We start from the raw sequence: 21810 nt of genomic DNA on the forward strand, positions 1-21810 counted from the left end.
TATAAAAAATTTTTACAAGAAAATTTTTTTTTTTTTTTTTTTTTTTTTTTTTTTTTAAATTTTCCATAATTTATTTCAAATTTCAACAGAAATACAATATCAAATATAGCTTAAACATTACTATTACAAGATATAATGTATATATACAATCTTTTCCACAAAGACAAGAGACAAGGGATTCACACACATAGTCCACTCCGTAGTCCTTTGAACCCCTTGTCTTCCAACTGGAGGACTGCAACCCCCAGAATGTGGAATAAAAATTGATGAATGTATAAAGTTACATAATATAATTACTTAAAGTATAGTACATATCATCAGAACATGTAATACTTCCAGCTTTTTTAAGAACACAATTTTCCACAATTAAGTTATTTTTCACAAAATATTTTAAATTTTCTTTTGACATTCTTTCTTGATTTATTCTACAAGACATTTTGTATTTATAAATTAAAAAGCAGATAAATGACAAAATATTATTCAACCTTCTAGTTTTGACATTATTTTCATAATGGAACCCTAATACTATTATCTTCCATGATATTCCAAAATTAAAGAAATTTCCCACCTCTTGCCATATATGTTTTACTAATTTACAACTAAATAAAAGATGTTCACAGTCTTCGACTGTTTGACAACATTCACATTCGGCTGATACATCTTTGTTCCACTTACTAACACTTAAATTATTGTTAAGTACACTGTTTAATAACTTATAATTGAATTCAGCAACTTTCTTATCATACATGCATTTTATTTTTTGATTATATATATTTTTCCAAATAATTCCAGCCGACATACCAAACAATTTGTTCCATCTGTTTTCATATACAGATCTCTTAAATTTCATATTTACAAAAGTAGAATAATAAAAGTTACTCTTTAAACATTCTATATTTCTTCTAAGGCCATCTTTAAAGATAAACCTAGTATTTTGTTGTATATTAATGTATTTTGCATAAGAACAATCAAATATTTCTATGTAATTCTTAAAACACGTTCTAAGCATAATATACTCACAAAAAATATTATTTTTCTTTTTCATGATGCTAGAAAAATAATTTATGTCATACAAATTCCCATCTGCATCAAAAATATCTTTCACATATAAAATACCACTTTTGATCCAATTTTCAAAGCACAATGGTTTTGATTTGTAAGTAAAAAGATTATTATTCCAGATAAATTCTGTTAAGAATTCATCTCTCTTCAGATGATTTACATGTCTCAATTTTTTACATTTGTTTAGAGCAATAAAAACTTCAACATAAAAGTGTGGAAGTTTTGTCATTATAAAAAAGTCTGATTTACTATGTTTACAGTCACTTGTTTTTAACACATCATAGATTGAGAGATTTGTTTTATCAAGAATATCAGACAGGGTTCTGAATGTAATGCTTCTGTCGTCTAAAATACGTGAAATCCAAGATGCCTTAGCAGCTAGAAATTTACTCTCTATATCTACAATCCCAATACCCCCTGCTTCAATTTCGCCAAGAAAATTTGATTTTAACTGTATTTGAATAAAATAAAAAATAATGAAACAAATTAAAATGCGGGTTGTGATGTGAACACACATATATCAAGCTGAATATTTCGATTCTTGTTTTCATTGTCTAGAAAAATGTTCTCAAAACTACTAATTACATGTATAAGGAGATATTGTGAAAATTGTGATTTCCGTGATGCATTCAACATATTTCACATTAAAAAACAAGGAAAGGGATGGGCATGTTTGCCATGTTTTAGGATATGCCGATTTTTCTTCATATTTTAAAGTAGAGTACTCTTTTATGTTCACATATGAATGTAGGAGATTGATTATATAACAATATTACTCGAAACAGGTTTATCAGTCCACATTTAAGGAAACAGTTACATGTAGATGTAATATTTTTATATCAATTAACAGAAATGTGATATCATAGATGAAGAACAAACAACTATCAATAAGGGTATGTGTGTAAGTGTTTATGATATTAATAAAAAAAAATCAGATAAAAAAACAATTTAAGTTCTTGTTGTAAGAGTTGAAAGATATATATTTCATTCATGTATTTCAAAATTTATTATTTTGTGTGTGCGATTAGATATGATTTTAATTAGCTTTACTCTGCAAACTTTTAGGATAACTCCAATCAATGGGCGATAAAAAGACCGGTAACACTGTTTAGTTCTGTTGCATTTCGCCTCACGATTCAGAGTGCTTTAAATTCTCGTGTGGAATTTCCCGATTGATCTGGTCAGATAGGACACAAGTTGACAATATTTAATTTGATGGTTGATGCAGTATTAATACACTGTTTACATAGTTTATTACAGTAATCATGGACTTTAAGAATTGATATATCTCAGCCAAAATAAAAGACAAGATAAGAAATTTCAGGATAATATTAAAAGTATAATGTGTCTTAGGCCGAAAGTTTCTGGTGTTTTTTCATACTCTGATTTTTTTTTTGTTACAAATAATGATGTCAATGAGTTAAAATGTTTATTTACGAAGAGAACACATAATGCCAACATAACTGAAAAACGATTTCCTAGAGTTCATCCTTGACAATTAAAATGGATCTCTTGGTCAAAGTTAAAAGAGGAAAACAAAGAACCTAATTCTTGATATCTTTGAGACTATGTTTGGAATCAAAGAAAGTAACAAACAAATTTTCTTCATAAACTTGAACAGTGATATCTCAAAGACAGGATGCAATACTAGGACTTAACATATTCTCTCAAATATACAGAGATGGCACAACTTATAACTCGGAAAGATAAAAAAGAACAATTGAATGAAGTCAATCAAACTGACAGCAAGAAATGAATGTAATAGTCATTATCTAGAACAAATCTCAAGTTTTGTAACGATTAAATGTTTTATATACCTCCTTGTTGATCAAAATGTACATAAAGAGGCAATACTGGTATTATTTTATCAGGATATCCCAATACAAAAAATAATAAAAGATGTAATCTTTTAATTTCTTAATTATTTTAAATTTCCAGTGTCTTTATATACATTAAGCAAGTAATTTTCTTTACAAATAGAAGTTTCAGTTTATTCTCTCATACCATTTATTTGTTAAAAGAAAAACTATATAGAACATTAAATAAATAGTGCCTGTTTGGGAGGGTAACTGTTGAAATTGACACACCGAGACAACCATTGTCAACCGACGCGAAGCGGAGGTTGACAATGGTTTTCGAGGGGTGTCAATTTCAACTGTTATGCTCCCAAATAGGCACTATTTATTTTATTATACTGAATGTCTTAATTTTAGAGAAATTATTACCGCTTTTAAATAGAAATGACATGAATTCTACGGCGAAACGTACGCGCATAATTTACGCACAAGTAACAATTTGTTGTGTTACCCGTTGCCAAGTATGTTGCCAACGCTGAGGGTAATAGAACGAATTATGAACTGCGTATAAACCAATCAGATTTTAGTATCTAACATGAAAGTATAATAATAAACATTATTATATGCATCAGAAAGCAATGAACAAAAATCGATGGACATAAATGAAAAAAAAATTCAGAAAAAAAATTAGTTTTCATTTTGTCTTCCCTATAAGCAAAATGAAAGCGGGTATGCATCTTCATGTGAAGCTTTTAACTCACATATTACGCAATATCCAAACAATTCTATATTACAGTTAGATTAATAAGATACTGAAGAACAACTCCAGCGACATCATTATCGTAGCATGTATTGTTTCTTACTTATACAGCAACGATTTTCAAGGCGCTTAGACCCCTTATTTAAGGGGCCAGCCCCCTTTTTTCTGGTATCAAATGAAAGTCCTTTAATTTATACACAACTTTTGTTATATTTGCATTTAAAAAATATTTCAAACTAAAAAGTTACGAAGCAAAACATGAGTAAAAATTTTGATTATATAATTCAAGTGGTACAATTGAAAAAACTAAAAATTAATTTTGTACTTAAAAACTAAATCAAATTTACAATACACCCTGAAGATTTGAATGAAATCGGATGACAAACAAAAAAGTTATTAAGGTTTAAAAACGTCTAGAAGAAGAATAACAATAATGCAGAATTACCATCAGAATCAGTAATAAAATGTTACTGCTGACCACGGTGCGTCAGACCATTAGTATGAACCTGATCGCATTTACTTATTAGGACGAGAATGTTGTAGCGCAGTGTCAGTGCGTATAGAATGGGTTCAGGAAAGACAGCTCTCCAGTAGTCATCTGGAATCTGTCTTTCTGCCTCCTCTTGTATACAGACTGAGACACGGGCTACTCCTCAGGTAGAGGAGCAGACTTTCCAGTATCACCTTAATAGGCTATGTTGTGGGTATGTTGGGAAATAAGATCTATATAAACTAAATATAAAAAAAGCGGACAAAGAATGAGCGTTATGGTAGCAGTATGACCATCACTGCAAACTGTACAAATTCTTTCACATACATGTGTATTGGTTTTATATGACATCTCACAGTCTCCACTGGTAGACGATGTTTTAACGTATGCAACTCAAAATTACGTGCATAAAGAAGACTTAATCTTATGATTTTCAAAATCAATTTTTTTTTTCGAAATCTTGTCAATTTCAAGAATTTTCTTGTCACTTGACCGCTGTTTGATAAACTGATCCTGTCTTATCTTAGACAACTTAATATTATAGTGTATCCATAGCATTTCAAGGGATTACCTTTGTTTTTATAAATGGGTTTAAACAGACCAATTAATCAATCTGGCACAAATCCACTGCCATATATGATATTAAAAATACTCATAAACGGGCATAAATATTCTTATTGTCGATAATATCTGTGCTTTCAAAATGACACATGTATCTAATTCTCAAGGTTTGTCACCTTTTTTTTTTTTTTTTTTTTTTTTTTTTTTTTTTTTTTTTACAAATTTCATCCCCACGAATGAAAAAGGCTGGTTGGACATTTTTGGTAGATTACAAGTGTTTGGTAATGAATAATTATTGCATTAATACTACCCTTCATCGTTGCTTTGCGTAACGTTAGATAAAAAATACTTCTAGAATTTTGCAGTAGCAATTCGAATTCGTTGAGTGTAATTTCAGCTATAATCAGTCCCTATATTTTGTACTTAGTTCTCGGTTCTTTGCTTATTAGCTTTACTGACTAACTTAGGTGATTGTATTTGCTGCTGTTAATATTCTCTATCGTTCTTTTCTTTTGCTAAATGAATTCTTTTCCTAACAAGTTCAAATGTTTTAAAATCTAATGTACGAAATGTCTACTATGGGCCATTAATATAAAACATACATGTAGTAAGCCGGATATAAAGGATTTAATGGTGGTAAAACGTCGTGGGTTCCTAAGATCCTTTGTATCAACGATTTAATATACAACTTTTCATATGCATTCCACCGAGTTCAGTGAGTGTCGGATATAAAAATGCTTTGACACTAAGGTATAAAGTTTTGATATGACACAGCAGAACGGGAAATTTCAGGAATTTATTAAATCAAAAAAGATTATATAATGGTTTACCTGAAATGTTTAGTAATCGGCTAAAAAATATATAAAAATAAACTAGACACGATATTGCTGCGAGCAACGTTGCGGTCTTCCATGTGACTTTTAGAAGGGAATATACATTTAACGTTGACGTCGATATTTGTCAACGAATCATAATATTGAAATGTGAGCTGAATGATGATACCCTTGATAATGATTATGATGATGATGATGATGATGATGATGATGATGATGATGATAATGCTTCTACAAATATTTATCATTGAGAAAAAAGGTTTTAGTCCCTTAAAATCCCTGATTATGTACCAATTAAGAAAACTTTTTACATTCTTGGGAATATAACTGCAAGACGAACATTTTCCAATATCTATTTGTAACACATAAAATATTCTCTTATAGATACCTACGGATAAAAGACTTTTAAAACAACCCTCTTGATCCTTGATTTCAGGGGCAAGCCCCTTTTTGATATAAAATGAAAAATCCTTTGATTTTACTGGACTCTTTTCTTTATTTCTATATGTTTTTCATTTTATTTGAAATATACAAACCATAAATGTATTGGACTTCTCGCCCCTAAAATCCCTTATTACGTTAATTTAATTGTTATAATGGGGTAATAGACGTAAAAAGAACATTTTTTGCTTCTATAACATATGACAAAATATTAGATTTTCAGTATATATCAGTATTGAGATATATTCAAAAAAATTATACCCCTATTGGCTCCGTATTTGAGTGGTCATTTCCTTTTTCTTGATATCAAATGAAAGGTGTTCTGATATTAAACACATTTTATTCAACAAGTAAAATTCGTTACCGTTCTTGAGATTTCTGGGAAAGAACGTTTTAAGGACCGACCGCTCATCCCTTATATGGACCATTTACTAAAATTTGGATGGTTTAATATTGTTTAAAAAATCGTTTTAAGCGTTTTATTCTCTATATTGCTTTAAAGAGACATTTTGAGACATAAGTGATCAACGTTTTGGACTTCTGGTACCATTAAAACCCTTGATTACGTAATGCCTGAGAAATTTTTTATAATGGTGAAATAACTGTAAGATGGACAATTTTGCTTCTTTAACATATTACAAGATATTTCTTATTAAATGCTACGGAAGAAAGTCTTTAGATTCATTTTTATCTCAACTTTCGAGCGCAGGCGAGTTTCGGCACCCTTAGTTCACAGAACAATGAAAATGCTTTCGTCAAATTTAAAATCTTTGGTCTACAATCCCTGAAATTTCAACTCGATATCTTTATTTGTTTAGAAGATAATCCACGGACAAGTTGACTCCTCTTAAAATCGTTAAAACGTCAATATTTAAAAAACGAAAATGACGTCATCAATAAAGTACATGTTCAATAAGGTTTATATCAAAATCTATTAGTTCTCAAAGTTAAAAAAAATCGACCAAGCCGTTCTTGCGAACTCGCGTCAACAATAATGCGTATGAAAAAAAAATGGGAAAAGAAACAAAGCAACAGCAATAAGGTCTTTCGTTGGAAACGGAAGACCTTAATAAAATATTATCTTGTATTTTTCTTTTGTCTTAAAAATCCAATTAAGAAAAGCATTTCCTAGTGATATAATGCCCGTTAAATTTTATTACTCGAGTCAAAAACTTCTAAATATTCAGCCTTCTGCTAAAAGAACATCTACAAGTAAGCTTTGATTTTATTTAAATTCCCTCTCTTATTACCACTGTTTTACTTTCTCTCTCTTTCTCGTTTTGATCAAAGTTTTTTTGTTTCAATATAAAATGATATACAATATTTCAAGATGCATATTTAGAAAAATGTAATCAATTCAAATCAATTTTAATTATTGTCTGACGTAATAAAATGAATCGTCTTCAAGTATCGAAAATCATGAAATAGTTTTGTTGATGAATAACTGACAAATTTGAATGTGATTTATTTGACACTCGATAGTCCTGGGATCAACGGAGTCTAATGACCCTTATCCTGGTGTTGATACATCTCTAACCTATGCAAACTTACTGAGACTTTGATGCGGTTATTTGTTAGATGGATTTTAAAGCGTTACCTTAATAAATTGATAGCTGGTGACATGTCGGTCTTATATATCACACACACGTAAACTATGAAAAATGATAATAACTTGTTTAAAGAATTTTTGTTTTTGTAGTTTGAAAGAGGAGGTCCAAAAAATCAATATGATAACTATTGCTTGATAATTTAAACCACGGTAAATGCAATTTCAGAGCAGCGCTTTCACTCTTGCCGGTAAGATGCATAGGTTTTCTGAATAGCTAAATCTTTTAATTTGGGTAGTTTTGTCGTAGATTTGTTAAATTTTGTTTGATTTTAGTAATCATTTTAAGATTATTTCGAATGCATTGTTCCTTTTTGTGAAATCTAAAGCTTGTTACTGTAATCTTTGATATAAGATAAAAGGTTAGTTAGACTATAATTATATCTGGTATATTAGGTAAAATGGAAATGTTTCTTCCAGACAGTTGACTATTCCTCTGATCATTGCACACTAAATTGTGTTGTAAATTAATTCACATTTGACATATTTGTTACTGACCCAACTTTACCTTATTTTTTATGATTTAAGATGATTTAAGTGTCTTTGTCTTTGTTTTTATTTTCTCAATTCAAACTGCAACAAAACATAATCGCGTTGTTAAATTCCTCTGATATGTTATTGTATCTATATTGTGCCTTCTGGTACAAATTCAGTTTTTTTTGCCATCCATATAGGCATTCCAAACTTTTAAAGAATTGGCATCGCCTCATTTGGAATGAATAACTTGCTATTCCTTTTGGTGATATTGCCTCTCTGGAGGGAATCCTTGGGAATCTATGGAGGATGTATGAGCTACAGTATCAGGCCTTCCAAGATATCTGGACACGTCGAGGTAATAAGGCTCACTTTTTGTAAACCCGATTATGCATGATAAAATAATAGCAAATAAAGCGTTACCTCTAATTCTTATTATTAGGCTTGTGATGTGAAGCTTTGAAGAATATAACAATAACAAAAGTATTTCATTGTGATGAATTAAAGAGATATTAAAAGAAACCTCAATAGCTGTACGATAGTAAATCGAAAAATAGTTGTTATAATGGCAGGGAAATAGTTTTTGTGCGCCGATTCGTGTAGATAGTAATGTTTGTATAAATGGTAAATGCAACAGCTAATGAAGTTTTTCAAAACACATAATACCCAGTGACAGATAAAAAATAAAATAAAAACATCACTTAATCATCACTCTAAAAAGTAAAATTCACAGATGAAAAATATGAAATACATCTTTTAATTTGATATGTATTTCAATATTTTCCAGAAATAATTAAGAAACGTGAGGCGAAAGCCTAAATGTGTGCGTCGCGTGAATATTTTACATTGCTTCATGTACCTATTGTATTATAGCAGTAATACAGTGAACTTTTTTCCGTTAGAATAGCGCTATTGTTAGCGTTCAAACATACCCATGTGTGAATTCCATCGTAGATAAGAGGACACATGTTAAAATGTTAATATTTTAACACCTTACTTTTAAAATTAAACAGAATTACTTACCAAATTTAAAGAAAAATGCAAAAAGTACCTCACAAACTTTTTTTTTTACGTATGTTTAGGTAGAGATATTCTTTTTAAATGGATGGAAACTACACAAAGGACCGTGTTACAATTGTACAGAGAGCGATGAGGGTCAAGACGTCACAGCTCGGAGAAAAAAATACATACAGGATTACAGTAACCCCGAGGCATTTGGTTCATGGTTATTTGAACCAAAAGTCTCCAATGGCATTGTCAAATTTAGAAACATCTCTACAAAGGTAAACAATAATGTGAGGGATGTGGTGTTGATGGTCAACAGTCACGAGCAGTGGGAAATGGAGAGCTCAAAGATAACACTGGACGTAGATATGAGCACATTTTATAAAAATGAGTTTGATATAACGTACGTACCTTTTCTTTTCGCACTAGTCGCAATGTAAATCAAAATATAAAATAAGTGCAATTTTAAAGCTTCATATATGTCACAACAGAGATTGGACTCCAGAACAACTGGTGATACTTTTTTAAAATGCTTTTAACTGCATTTTTTCACTGCAGTAAGTTTTTCTCTTAATTAGTCACTAAAAGTTGACCTGATTTATAAATTTTAAATTTTTTTGTCGCCATGTTGATTTTAATCGTTTTTCATCAGCTACTTGGATTTTTCACTAGTCGTGAAAAATTCTGACGGAGCATTTTTGAATGCAATTACTATTGTTTGCAATTAAAATTCTGCATAAAGAAACTAAAGAGGTACAAACAATTCTGTTTGTTTAACGGTTATAACAAGGTTATGGCAGATGTAAAGCAGTTATGTAGCAAATTTTTTCATGCTAAACATGTTTACTTTTGCCATGATTTATTGTACTCAGAAGGTTTAAATTTTAAACTGACCGAAATCGTAATCAAAGTTGTTTTTTTAACTTAAATCCAAATATTGTAAACAATTAAGACACGCACAAGAATTTAAAAAAAACTTCATTTATTCTATGTCCCAAGTTTCTGCTTCTTCTACTTTTTGCTTATTATTATGATAATCATAGACACATTTGTGCCCAAACTACATTTATTCAAAGAAAACGAAGAAAGTGAGATTTTATTTTTTTTCAAAAGCCTCCTAAATCGCTTCAAATATCAGATAAAAGTGCAGCGGGGATTTTGCATTGCAAACGGCATGAACAGTCTCCGGATGCCAACGTTAAAAAAGATTGTAAGGAATCTCGATAATGCATAAAAATCCATAATCGCAAGAAATGAGTTATCGTTCTCTGAACTTTTCCGCATATAAAGAAAAAAGATGAGAGAGAAAATTTTGGTAGTGTATTGATTTTAATCGTTTGCACTGACAGGTATGCGTATTTACATGCATTACATGTAAGAAAATCAACTAATAAGTGAAAGATACGCTAACCTTGGACTGGCTTTAGGAAACTATCGAAAAATTAACGAGTTTTCCTCTTTATGTTTATGTATGTTTACGAATGAAAACGTCTTTATATTGCATATGTGTAAATCATTTTTAAATAACTTTAGCGTTAATAGTACACCTGATGACACGATGACAAAGATACCTTCATTAAACACATCATTTTTGCAAGTTAAGGTGGATACAAATAATCGTACAGATACCGAGAAACCAAACAACAGTCCAGTGGTTCTTGTAAAGCCCTTCTACAGGTAATTGTTAATATTTTTTAAATATATTGGTATTTAATTTACTCAGCACAAATTAAAGATCTGATCCCAAAAGTTAAAGCTTTAACATCTAAATTAATTATGTTCGAGGCACAACTTAAGATAAACATTTGAAACTTGTGCTTAAGATCATTGGATGCTTATCAACATGAATCAGCATGTAAGATTTAAAACCACTATACCGCCTTGAATGTGATTTCATAAATACAAAATGTTGAGATTTTTAAAAAAATATTGTTTATTCAACTTTACATATATCGTTTGTCATTAAGGCGTAGGTTCAATTCTTAAGATATTCCATCTTTTTTGCTTAATCGGTCTTGTATATCTATACTACTAAATGTAACCATAGGTATTTCTAATAATGGTATAGTAATATGTTTTAGTTTAGAACACGGAAAGGACTACCATCTTAACATCCCAGTAATCGACAATGATTGCGACCAAACTCGATGTTTCATTTCATCATACATTGAAGCAGGTGGCTTATCATCCCTTGTAGAAGACTTAAAAAATGCTAATCTTTTATCTATGGAAGAAAAGGTATATATAAAGAATCCACATTAAAAAAAATAAATCATTCAAAGAAATTTACTTTTTCTACATTAAAATAGTTCATGCATCGCAGTTTATATAATGATTAACTTTTAATTTCCGTTCAGCAACGAGAGACCTCTTGAAGGAAAGTTCATCAAATTGTACCTCTCCCGTTAAAATTTCGTGGCGTGAAGTCAGATTCGTTTTCCGGCAAATTGCGTCTGTATTGAAAAACTCTGAATAGGAAAGTAAAAGTAGGGAAATTCACAGTTTTGGAAATATTGAACATCAAACAATTTCAATTCTTTCTTCAAATGATAATTCAATTTTGACACTTGCTTTAAAAATTGCCATCCTCTCTTCTGACATGTGTCAGCTGCAGAATGGTCAATATTTTGAGCTAGAAATAAATAGAAGTTCTCAAAAAGCATAATTTTGAACAATTGTCTATTTAAAAGTAATTAGCCGGGGAAACATCACACTTACATCAATATTTTTAAAGATTAAAACACAGCAACACACATTAATCATTCTGATTTCATGAAGGGACGTCTCAAATGAAAGTTTACTATTGAACTATATGAGAATTTGTTGGAAAAGCGCCAAATTAACACATTTTTCCAATTTCTGTTTTGTTTTAGCATTTCCGCCATAGAAATTTCTTTTTGTGTCCAAGACATGTAAACTATTGATAAAAGTAATGGCTGGTGATATTTATAAAATGTTGACCTCCTCGTTTGGTCCAGAGGTCATAACGAAGTTTGTTTTCTTCACTGCACAATCCCACTTTCATTGGCATATTTCAGTGTATTGATGAATACATTTCACTTGATTAAAGATATTAAAGTTAAGACTGCCTAAATATTTATTTTAATGGTCTATTGATACATTCTTGATAGTTTTGAAAATGTCACAGATGATGTATTGTATCTAGTCTCGTTAAGATCCAATCCCGATAAAATTTAATCTGAACTGATACAATTCAATTTCATTCAATTCATAGACTCATGGTGACATGGTTTGCAGTTACCTTAAATATTTTTATAGCTCAAATGTAACGATCAAATACAGAGTTTCATTTCCAGAGCATAATATTTTTCATATCAGATTTGGCTTTAATTCAACTATAAAAGACTAATTGTTTGAGGGTGTGTAGTGACCTTGATAAAAATTACTTGATACAATTTCCAATGCCACTGATTCACACTTTATGAGTAAATATATTAAATGAAATGTAAATTTTCCCCATTAGATTAACATGTTAAGTATTTTCAAAATTTTCATTCTAATCCAAAGGCCCTTAATTAGATAAAAGACTTCATTAAAGAAATGATTTCCCGCCATTTTCAGATTTTTTAAAAACAAGTTTTCTTTCCGAAATCATTGGAGTTAGACTTTAACAAACAATATGAGGTTTATTCTATCGAAGGGAACTTAAAAAATGTTGCTTGTGCAAAGCTTCATTCTATATTTCCCATTTGTAAACAAAGAACAAAAGAGAACCCCGCCATTTATTGATTTGCAAAACAGAAAATCACATATGTCGTCATATCTGCCACTGAGTGCAAATAAATTAAAGAAACATTTGAACAATACATAATACATTAACATTTCTACAATATTACAAAACAATCTAATATACATAATTCACTTAAATTTTTAAAAAGAGAAAAAAAATATGGGATTCAATTTGACTCTTATAATATATAGTTCTTATCTGCTATTTTTGATATTGATGACTTTTTCAACTAATTCAAATTAAAATAATATGATCATAAAATTATGATATATGTATGGCTACTATTACGATTATAATCTCAATTTTACAGATGCTCATAACAAAATATTCAAGTTTGCATTAATTTGTAGGAACAAACGCATTGTTTTTGTTTTGATTTTCGAAATATTCAAGTTTACTTAAAAAAAGGAAAAATTTTGCACGCAAGCGTGGAATCAAAGTTTCGGAATGGCAATTTATCTATTTTCTATGTGTTTAAACTGTCTCCAAGACTGTAATAAAACTGTTTCCGATGTGATATTGCAGTTTTCATGTCTAAGAAATAATTTTTGTAGTTGTATAACGAAAAAACTTTCATAAGTGATGAATACGTGTATAAATACATTGATAAACTTGTCAGCCATAAATATGTTGAACTTCAATCATTTGACATAGCAACAATAGTTTGTCTCTATCGTCACTGCTTGCAAAGTTTTGCCTATTTTATCTTAAGAAAACGCAAAATGTTTTACTAAGAAAATACTAGATTTTAAGAGTAATAACTTATACATTAATATATTCTTTAATATTATGATTAAAGAATAGGGTTAAAAATCCGTGTTTTGATGTATGAAACAAAAATTAGCTTTATATTACTAGTTAATACACTCGAGTAGATTTTATTGTTAAAACTATCAAATCTTACCAACGACGTCAATATATTTGAAGGATTGCATATTAAGCATCAATATACGAAGCCCAAAATTTCAAATTGGAGACACTTTTGGAATACCTGTCACCGTTAAAGACTACGTAATGAATGATGTCATCGTCGGACCTTCAACTAAATATGCATACAAAAATGTAATGGGGCGTGTGACTGTTTTGGTAAGGTTCATTTAATGGTGTTCTACCGAATTGCTATTCTATTTAGAGAAAGCAAGAAATCAGATGCATTTGATGCACATCTAAATTACTTTTAAAGAAAACAATTTCATAATTAAAAAGTAAAAGTGTGTGACAAAATACTTGCATTTGTTGCAATTTAAATCTCATTCCTTTCTTTTCTATATAGATGTTTTTCAAAGTGACAGACGCAACTCATCCTCCACAATTTGTCGCACCGACTCCGCCCAACAACCAGGAGTATACTATCTATGTCGGTGGAGATTTTCATGTCAATGTTTACGCAAGGCCTACTCCAATGGACAGGTATTCTTTCATGACTCAAGAAGCAAAGTTGTGTTTCATACTGATGCCACATAATGAAAAAAAATATGCATTACATGTAAGTGTAAAGACAATATATGTGTTTCAAGGGCGATATGAGGCCAACAAATTAACCAATAGGTCCACCATAAACTTTCAGTTATGATTTTATTTAGCCGTAACATCAAATCGCATAAGATGATTTAATAAAGAAAAATTCAAATGAATATACTTAAGCTTTTAGATTTGAGGATTTTTCTACATATTTAAGTGTTTTTCCTTTATTTCTATACAGAGCTCTTCTTTTAAAGAAGATAAATATAGTAAAAGATGCCACGACCATCCTTCCCTCTTGAAATTCATTCTTGCTTTTGCAGACACATAACAAAGTTCAACTTCCTGAGAAGAGACGGTAAACCTGTGAACCAAACAAGGCACATAGATTCCTTGGATCAGAAGGTGGCCTATATCTCCATGAGCTGGTCTCCAAACAATGATGATCTAGGACATCACATAGTTTGCGCTAATGCTGAGGACAGTTCAGGGTACTGCAGAATTTGTGATTTGATGAATAGGTTTAAAAAAAGAAAAAGAAAAAGAAAACAGAGCAAAAAAAACCCTCAAAACATAACAAAAACTCAAACTCAAACTTAAAAACACAAACTAAAAAAACCGAGAGATAATGTTTCCTACTTTAGTTTTTATACCCTGTTTTGTTTACATTTTTTCAAAGTGGTATTGCCAGCTAAAACACCTTTCGCTCTACGGCAAATTTGGGTTGTCATGCTAAACAGCTATAGTTTCTTACATTCCAAAACTTTTGATAGTTAATTGAGCTTAGCAAAGCCTAATTGTAACAGCGTTTATATAATTTATAAATAGACAGTGAAAATCTGATATACGAGAATGTACAATCAACTAAAAACATTTCTTTTAACTGATAATGCTAATTTATTTCGACGTGTGTAGCGGGCAATTTACTTTACGAGGATGGCGAAGGTAAAGAGGAAGGTTTAAGAGACCACTTTAAATTTCTTAGAATCTCTTTGGTATCAAATAAGATTATTGGCAAACACCAAGCAATTTTTACGGGGAAATCACAGTCGATATATTTCTTTTCATAATTAGAAGTACTTGTCTTAAATATGAAAATTAATAGGATTGAATATTTCTAAAATATTTTATCATAAACAAGTAGTTTTAAGTTAATGGATAATACAGTTATACATTGTTACAGGATAAGTACAGTTGAACTTCACTGCTTTAGAATTGAAGTGAAAGGTTGGTATCTCTCTCTTTCTCTCTCTCTCTTTCTCTCTCTCTCTCTCTCTCTCTCTCTCTCTCTCTCTCTCTCTCTCTCTCTCTCTCTCTGGGTCTCTCTCTCTCTTAAAATTGAGAAATTGTTGCTGTAACTTAAAATTAGGAAGTTGTTGATTTATCTTTACACAAGTATTTCACAAAATATATCTTTGATAAATTAATTCCATACGCTTTACGTTTTTGTTAAGATTCTTGAAATAAATCATTTCCATTTTGAACATTGTGTAGTATAATAAGAAATCTTTCTTTTTAATTTCTTTTAGTAAATGTTCTAAGACCAAATCCAGCAAACCAGGTATGACTTTAAGCTGCAGAATTGACGAGTGTTAAGCAATAGCAATCTTTTTGAGAAATCTTAATTCAATTCAAATTGATAGACCTACAAAAGGCCCTTTGTCCTATTGACTAATATATTATGAAGAATTTTAAATTAACTATAGCCCCCTACCGATTTTTGTCATTTAGCTAGATTCAAAGTCAAGTCGTGCAATACTATATTATTATAAACGTCAAGCTGTCTTGTTTGCAATCAGTCGGTTAATCAACCATATAAACTACTTTCTGGTGCAGAAAGTTTATGATTATATCATGCTTCATACAGATTGCTCATACACAATGCATTTTTATACTTTTTAAATGCACATCGTTGTGAAAAATCTTTTTTATTAACTTTACATGTTATTATAAGCCGGCTTTCAATAGTATGCAAAAGGTTAAATAGACTGTAATAAAAGCGTTAACAAATACAAATGTCTAGCACACGCTGATAGTTGTTTTGTTTCGTAAACTAACTTCGAGATAAAGTATTTACACTTAGAGTTTGCGCAGTACTTCTCATGAAAAGTTGAAGAAAAATAACGACACACTGGACATAGGCATGTGCCCACGTAAAAATAAAGTCGATGATATGTTCCTTTTTTAAATGATATTAATTTAAAGTCATCATATAAGTGTCATATTTCAATTTGGATAGAAAATTTATCCCAGAACTTTTTTTTTTGAATTTCTCTTTCACAATAACGCTTTTCAACATTATGTTCATATGAAAAAGAGAATAAATACAACCATGTTTTTAAATGGTACCTACTAAAAAATGTAATTCAATTATCATGTGATTTTTTGATTGATTTTGATATATCTTATGTAACTCCAACTCATAAATTTTCATGAAAATCACTATTGCAGAAGTGAATTGAGTCTGTCATGTTTTAGAATCAAATTTTATTATATATTAAAGAAATAACCATATTTATTTAAGATATTTTAATATTTTTATAATTAAATGTGGTAATGTTCTTTTTAAATTACATTGTTTTTAAGGTAATTTACTTCTCTATTTGTGTTTTATTTTTAGAATTACCAAAGATCCTTATAAAGTAAAAAATTATTGTAACTATAATTTCTTTTTATATGGCCTACCCGCAAGACACAAAATCTCGTTTCTGCAGAAGAACTGTGAACAATTTCTGTTAGTTTATGACTCGGATTTAGCTCATCTGTCGTCTGTCCGTCTGTCTGTCTGTCTGTCTGTCAACTTCTCACATTTTCAACATCTCCAGAACCACTGGGCTAATTTCTGACAAACTTTAAACAAAACGCCTATTCGCAAAGATGATTCAAAATTGTAAAATTTAAAGACCACGCTCATTTTCAAGGAAAGACAGTTAAAATGTTTGAGAACAAACTTTATTTTGTATGATTTAACATCTGCCCCCAATTTTAGATAATTTTTAAATAGTGTCGTATACAATTCAAATCTCCATAAATCAGCGTACAGAGGATGCCTATCACTTTCATCTTGTTTTTAGACATTTTTACTCATTCATTGTTTATCTATGACGTCACCTAAATGACCCAATTTCCGCAAGTTTGAAAAAAAATAATATTTTTTCCTTTATATTTTGCATTCAGAAGTACATAGCGCAGGTCTGCTCCAGTGCGATTTTAACGTATGTTTTTCTTCCTCTAATTATACACATCATACTAAAAATGGAACTCGAGCAAGCCTGCGCTCGATGTTTTCCAGTCAAAAAACCTCCGGAAAACACCCATATTTTGCTACAAAACTTGATTTAAGCAAAATAAGACATTTTCATGACGGCATTTCTACATTATGACGTCACCATGGTGATATCCTTTTACACACTTTTTTTGAATATGATTTCAACTATCTGCCACCTTATTTATAAAGCTTTTCAAAAAACTGAAACATTGGGGCGAAAAATGCATAATACCGCACAAAATCCTTTTCAAAAATCTTTTTCTCAAGAACTTTTTGGCCAAAAAAGCTGAAACGTATGAGGATATTTTTTATGATAAACGCGATGACTTCATTTTTTCTATAGTCAACTTTCCTTACTTATTTAGCAATATACCTTCATCACCTGCATATGGTGTTTTTGTCTCTCAGTTGATTCGATACGTAAGGACATGCTCTTCCTATGAACAGTTTCTTAGACGAAGCAAGCTACTGACAAACAGGTTGATAAAACAGGATTCTCAACAGTCTCGATTGAAGTCATTTTTTCGTAAGTTATATGGTCGATACAACGACCTTGCCAGCAAATACAATCTTCCACTGGGTCGCATGCTGTTTTTCATACTAATTGTTTGACCATTTACTCACTTAAATGTCTACGGCCTTTTTTGATTTTTACCCGATTACGACAAAGAGCACACGGCCGGTGTGGCCGGTCAGCAGAGGATGCTTAATCCTCCTTGGCACCTGATCCTACCTCTATCTATTTGGAGGTCCGCGTTGCTCTGCTTTGAATTTGTATTTCTTTTTATGGATTTTTGAGATGGTTCACGGTTTGTTATTGTCATTTTTTCATTCTAAGTAAGTGTAAATGCAAAGTTGTGAAACTCATGACTTGCAGGGGTAGAGTGGGCCAGAATGTGGGTCAAATTTTACATAGGAATTTATAGAATAAATATTTTAAAATCTTCTCCTCTAAAACCGATCAGCTAGAAAAGCTAAAACTTGTGTGAATGCATCCTCAGGTAGGGTAGATTCAAGATCGTTCAAATCATGATCCCCTAGATTGTGGCCGCAAAGGGGGGGAGGGGTCGAATTTCTACTTATGAATGTACAGAGAAAAATCTTTAAAAATCTTCTCAGAAACCGATCAGCCAGAAATCTGTTATCCACGTGCAAGCATCCTCATGTATGGTTCAGGTTTAATGTAGGTTTATAATCTATATATGAACAGTTGTTTAAGATCTTCTCGACAACTACAATGCTCAATATGTGATATCACTGCAAAATCGTCCTGTTTCAAAGGGGCTCAATGATAAACAAAAGAATATGCAGGAGAATTTGTTTCATACAGGATCTATTATACGACATTGTTAAGATATTTTGTCTATGGCTCCACAAAGCTGATTATTTTTTTAAGTTTAATGTTGCTCAGATGAAAGATGTGGCCCACGGACCTCTTGTAAAGAAATGCATGATAGGTTTTTGTATGCAAAATATCTGTGTTAAACTCGACAAAATGCTACTGATAACATATGAAATACATTGATATGAATAAAAAATTATATTTATGAAATTCCACAAAGGGGAAGCCATACTATGCCTCGTTTCCAGAGCCGAAGGACATAGTTTGCCAAGCCAAAACGTATTGTAGATTTCCAGTGTATGCAGCAACCCCCAACCCAGGGTAAATTTTATTTTTTTATTTTTTACGTATTAAATGGTTTATTGGTGCATTTTAAATGATTGACCAAAATATTAAATGTTAAAGTAAAGTGGGATACAGAGGTAAGAATTGATGGTTATGTAAGCAAAGCTCGAGTCTTATAGTTGTATACAAAAAATGTAATGTATGGAATTACCATTTCTTAGACAACATGACATGTATAAAACAATTAAAAATAATTCAATATCTTCCTAAAAACCATTATCAACAAAAGAAAGTTACATTTGACTGAAATTTACGCCAATACATAGAATGTGTAAAAAATGACTATTTCGAGCTTTGTTTACAAAACAAAGAATTATAGACTCTGTACCTTGCTTATAACTTGATACTTGAGTTTCAAATTTTGATATAGCATTATAAACATAGAAGTTTATCAGTATAAACATTCAAAATGGAAAAATAAACTTTGAAAATTTTAAGTCAAATCATGTCCAAATCCCTTTAAAATTTCCTTCCATAAAATGAATAACTAATTAAGTTCTTATTACATGATAAATGAAAATGCAAAATATCCGCTATAATTTGTAGTATAACTTAGAAGTTCATTTGCATATTGACATTTTTTCTAATTCAGGAAAAGTGTTACAACTATTGTAAGTACATCAGAGAGTAAAGAAAATGTAACAATTGAATACAGCCATGCCATGATCAATGGATCTCTACCTACGACAGTAGCACAGGTGGAATTCATTGCTAGTAAAACTGGCCTTCGACAAATATGTTTAAACGCCTCGGATGAGTGAGTAGTATTTCAAGAATCAATTTTTTCTTTTCTCCTTTTCTCGCTTTCTCTCTTATAAAACATTCATTTTCATTTTAAAAACATGTTTGATCTATTTGGAACAGCTTGGCATGGACGGTGCGATGTATTTTTGTGACAGTTGAAAAACCGGGTAAAACATCTTTGACGGTTAGGGGAAAAATACATATCATAAATTCATATTTACGAAAAGGGATTTACAAAGTTCATTATATGATTATGCTATGCTAAAATGAATTTCAGTCAAACCATTTAAACATGAATTAAATAATATGTGATGTAGACTTGTTGGTACATTACACATTCCGTTTAATCAACATTTCACTGTATAGATCCATGTGCTTCACAACCATGTCAACATGCGGGATTATGCTCGCCATATACTGATAATTCTGGGTTCCAGTGTCACTGCGTTGAAGTCTATGAAGGTCCGGTCTGTGAAAAAGGTCTCCTTTTAGAATTTCATTTGTTTGTTCAGATTCGTAGATAGCAAAGAGAAATGAAGTATAAAAAGCATTTTTGAGAACATTTATAATTTAATCATATCAGATTAATTGTTAAGTTACATATAAGAAATGATTTGTTATTCGTTTTTTTGTTTGTTTTGCAGTCATTAACCAATGCAATAGGAAGAACCCTTGTTTAAATACTACATGTAAAGAATTTAAATTAGATCCATATTACATGTGCGGGGATTGTCCGCACGGCAAACACGGTTTCAATTGTGATATTGGTACGCTTGTTTTTATCTAAGTTTTGACTGCTATAAAATTTTGTGTTTTTAGTTTTGAAATAATGATTTCGACCATTGTGTTTTAAACTCATATCTATCTTTAATAATGTATTCTATGGATTAGTTCTAAACAGAGGATAAAAAGCATATATGTAACATTTACACACATTTTACTGTAAAAACATTAAGTCCATACTATTAAAATGATGCTTTAATGTTTGATCTTTATCTTTCAATTAATTGGATAACTGTTTACTTTCTCTTGTAGATACAGATATTTGTCATCCTAGTCCTTGTAATGACAATGAAATCTGCCATCAGATCGGGGATCATTATGAATGTCTACAAGGTTTGATAATGACATTTTTTTATTGTAGTTATTTTTACAAATATTTAAAAATTGATTTTTAGAAAAAAGCACATCATTATGTCAAACGAATGGTACATTAGAGGTGTTCAGATCATTGTATTTGTTTTCTTTGGACGTCTCATTTTCACAGAAAATGTAAAACGTAAAATTGTGTGAGAGAACAAAAGTTGTAAGTTCCACTTCCTTTATTTAATGAGTTAAAGAATATTTATATATTGTATATGGTATAGTTCACTGATGCGTTTTCCATAGACGGTAATGTTATCAAATTGGTTAATAGTTACTGCCCTAATTTTCGTTCCACAACAAGGGACCCCTTGATTGAATGTTAATCAGAAATGTCCCTCTCCTATTAAAATATTGTGATGCGTTTTGATTGAAAACTTTGAAAATGGAAGTAAAAATGGGTAATTTTACAGTTATGGAAAAGGTGGACAGCAGAGCATATTTGATTTTTTCCTCTTCAATTGAGATTTCTTTGACACTACTTTGAAATTGCAATTTTTTTTCTTTTCTTACATATCTGATATAGACTGTTACAATTAATGTATACAAACTTTGCAAGTATAGGAACTATTTTGCTTAAAGGCACTACTTTGTTGTCCTAACGATTCTATAATAATTAAAGGGATATACCCCTCTGGTTAACATGCGCAACCTAAGCGTATAAATCGGTATCAATATGTCACTGAATATGTTGAACTATTTTGGAAACATTTTATCATTCCTGCCAT

At 30.6% G+C, this 21810-nt stretch overlaps 1 protein-coding gene across 1 annotated transcript; it reads left to right on the top strand.

Moving 5' to 3' along the window:
• Positions 1-7651: 7651 nt before the first annotated feature.
• LOC136276110 (uncharacterized) lies at positions 7652-21117 on the top strand. Its single transcript, XM_066087103.1, has 16 exons — positions 7652-7740; positions 8224-8381; positions 9106-9431; positions 10562-10705; positions 11110-11266; positions 13707-13865; positions 14053-14189; positions 14564-14731; positions 15424-15467; positions 15770-15801; positions 19071-19171; positions 19788-19952; positions 20060-20106; positions 20306-20419; positions 20584-20706; positions 20975-21117. Exons 2-16 carry the CDS (start codon positions 8265-8267, stop codon positions 21115-21117), a joined length of 1977 nt encoding a protein of 658 aa, XP_065943175.1. The 5' UTR covers positions 7652-7740; positions 8224-8264.
• Positions 21118-21810: the final 693 nt, after the last annotated feature.

This window comes from Magallana gigas, chromosome 6, assembly GCF_963853765.1.
Source record: "Magallana gigas chromosome 6, xbMagGiga1.1, whole genome shotgun sequence".
NCBI lineage: Eukaryota > Metazoa > Mollusca > Bivalvia > Ostreida > Ostreidae > Magallana > Magallana gigas.

Coding starts and splice junctions, on each gene's coding strand:
- LOC136276110 (XM_066087103.1), top strand. CDS start 8,265: ATGAATAACTTGCTATTCCTTTTGGTGATATTGCCTCTCTGGAGGGAA. Junction 14,732..15,423: donor AATGCTGAGGACAGTTCAGG/GTACTGCAGAAT, acceptor ACATTGTTACAG/GATAAGTACAGTTGAACTTC. Junction 19,172..19,787: donor GCAGCAACCCCCAACCCAGG/GTAAATTTTATT, acceptor TTTCTAATTCAG/GAAAAGTGTTACAACTATTG.